The sequence below is a fragment of the Galeopterus variegatus genome, unplaced genomic scaffold (assembly GCF_000696425.1).
Source record: "Galeopterus variegatus unplaced genomic scaffold, G_variegatus-3.0.2 Scaffold2578, whole genome shotgun sequence".
Lineage (NCBI taxonomy): Eukaryota > Metazoa > Chordata > Mammalia > Dermoptera > Cynocephalidae > Galeopterus > Galeopterus variegatus.
The window spans coordinates 73987-76522 of record NW_007728689.1 but is presented as its reverse complement, the minus strand read 5'-3'; the positions used below and the strand labels follow the sequence as shown (position 1 = coordinate 76522).

The window sequence follows — 2536 nt, the reverse complement described above, 5'->3', positions numbered from 1 at the left end:
ATCCCTAACTGTTTATTTAGTGGTTGTGAAGGTTGGGTTTTCCTGTATCTCATTTTCTCAGGGAGTTAGAAAGTGATTTCTTGCATGATGCCTACAAAGGAACTCACCTTCTCCCAGGCTGGAGCTGCTCCACCCCACCCTCTCGCTCCTGGGCAAACACTCCCAGAGGGAGCAGCAGGCAGCCCTCTTGGCCCTGAGCCCTTACAACGTCCTCTCCGCCTCCCTGTTCCCTCCAACCCCAGAGACTCCCCTGCCCTCTTGTGTGTCCTGCATGTTAAACACCAAAAGCTTTCTGATGAGGCGTCTGCCACAGGGGAGGCAGATAACCTGCATCTGGAAGCCATCAGCAGCTTCCCTTCGATATGCCAGTAAAAGAAAACCCCTGCATTTGTTACAGGGAAAACTGACAAGTCAAAGCAGTTAAAAAGAAAAAAAAAAAAAAAGCCTCCTTTAAGATATTTCAAATTGAAATTGAGGCTGTGGAGGAAGAGACTGGTGGGCAGAAGAGCTTGCTCAGCCAAGACAGCCCTTCTTCTGTGCTCTTCTCCCAAAACGTGCTGAACCCATGGGCACAGCTGTTTGAGGAGAAAATTCAGAAGGCACACTCCTCCTGAGCAAATACTGGCAGCCAGGTAGGAGATAAATCAAGGTTATCTGGCAAGTTCAACAACGTAGTGATGGAACAGTTCTGCCTCTTGACTGTGCTGATGGCTGCAGGAATCTCCATGTGAGAAAACTGCATAGAACCTCCGCCTCCGCCCCAACACACAAATGAGTACACGTGAAACTGAAGTATGAAGTCTATGGTCTGTGGACTGTACCACTGTCAGTTATCTGGTGCTGATATCGTAGTATAGTTACGTAAGATGTTACCATTGGGGGAAACTGGTACACAGACTGTCTACTATTGTTTGAAACTTTCTGTGAATCAATAATTATTTCAGAATAAAAAGTAAAAAACAAACAAAAACCACCTAGTGCAGTGGAAGTATATCTGGCTATGTCTCCCCAAGGCCCTGGGACACAAGTCCTAATGCTCTCATAGGAGATGATGATTCTATTAAGAACAGTGAGCTTTTCATCATTATCATCCTCACTGTCATTATCAAGGCTCCAATTTATTGAACACTTACTGTGTACAAGGCACTAAGGTTTTTTTTTTTAACCATTTCCCCAGTTGCACACAACCCCCCCCCCCTCCCGCCACCCGAACTATCACCCCTATCTTACAGAAGATGATAATGATGTTGGGAAAAGCAGACCTGTGCCAAAGCCACAGAACTACCACTGTGGGGCCAGGCTCTGACCCAGGTCTGGGGCTCCAATGCTCATACTTGGGAATGAATAACCAGGGAAGAACAGGGCTCTGGGAAGCTGGTGTGGCATCCGACACATGTTCTCTGGAAGCCACTCAATCTCATTTCTGAAAGGTGCCTGGACCCCTCTCCTGTCCCATACCTCACCCACTCCACCCTCTGGCCGGAGAGCCTGAGTTAGTCACATCTGCAGCAAAGCAACAAAAACAGCACTTACAGGTTCTTCACATCGGTGATGCCGCGGAATGCCTTCCTGGGGATCCCCTGGATCTGGTTTTCGCTCAGATCTCTAAACAAGAACAGAAGAGGCACACCACGTTAAAGACCAAGACCCGGCTTTATCTGCCTCTCATTATGATAACAAAAACCCTCTGCAGTCAGACCGTTTGGGGGACTGTTTAGTCTCAGGCCCCAGGCTGCTGCAAGCATTCACATTGTTCCTCAAGTGATGGCCTTTGCTGAAATGGTTACCAGGCAGGGAGCAGCTCGCCGCCAGGGCGGGCTCTGTGGGTGGTCTTGCACCTCCAGGCCATGAGCCAAGTCGCTGGGTTATTTGTTGCACACACTACACCCAACTCTCTGTTTTGCCACCTCCGGGAGACGACCCCTTGCCCCCCTCCCTCATGGTGTCCCTCCCCCAGTGCAGGGTCAACACCATTCAATCTCCCATCTCTCAAGGCTATGCTTTGCTTCTTAGGATGCTCTGCTTTTGTCATCTGGGATTGGAACAGAGCCTGGCCATTCTGATTTTCTGATGCGGGATGACTACTTCAGCTTATTCTAGAGTCCCAGAGACCCCTGGAGGTTCCCTTGATCTTCTTAGTGACAGGCATGATACTTTCAAATTTCATTTCCACAAACCCATCTAAAATCGGGGTCCCACTGGCACCTCATCTAGCATTGAGTGGCACTAGCACATTGCTTTGAGGGAGGTAAGGGATAGAGTGTCAGGTCCCCCAGCTGGCTCAAACCCAAGTCTTATCCTAGCATTTAAGCATCCCCCAAACCTCAATTTCCTTTCCTAAAAACGACGTGGGCTTTTTTGTTTTGTTTTCTGGTTTTAGTTTTTGCTAGACCAAACACACGTACTTGTTTCTATTCAGTCCTCAAGTCTGCTTGGATCTCAGTGGGTAATCAATTTGGAAAGACCCATCAGGCCTGCAAAGTAGCCCTGAAACACACTCATGCCCTGCCACCACCTAGTTCTGCACAGACACGGG

The 2536-nt window shown here is 48.7% G+C and overlaps 1 protein-coding gene across 1 annotated transcript in view; it reads right to left on the bottom strand.

The window, feature by feature from the left end:
* The window catches only part of SLIT3 (slit homolog 3 (Drosophila)), a gene marked incomplete at its 5' end in the record, with an annotated part of 205812 nt that extends 204207 nt beyond the window's left edge, over positions 1–1605 (bottom strand). The window contains one exon of the mRNA XM_008582348.1: positions 1534–1605. Coding sequence (XP_008580570.1) covers positions 1534–1605 — 72 coding nt within the window. The remainder of the gene's footprint in view (positions 1–1533) is intronic.
* Positions 1606–2536: the final 931 nt, after the last annotated feature.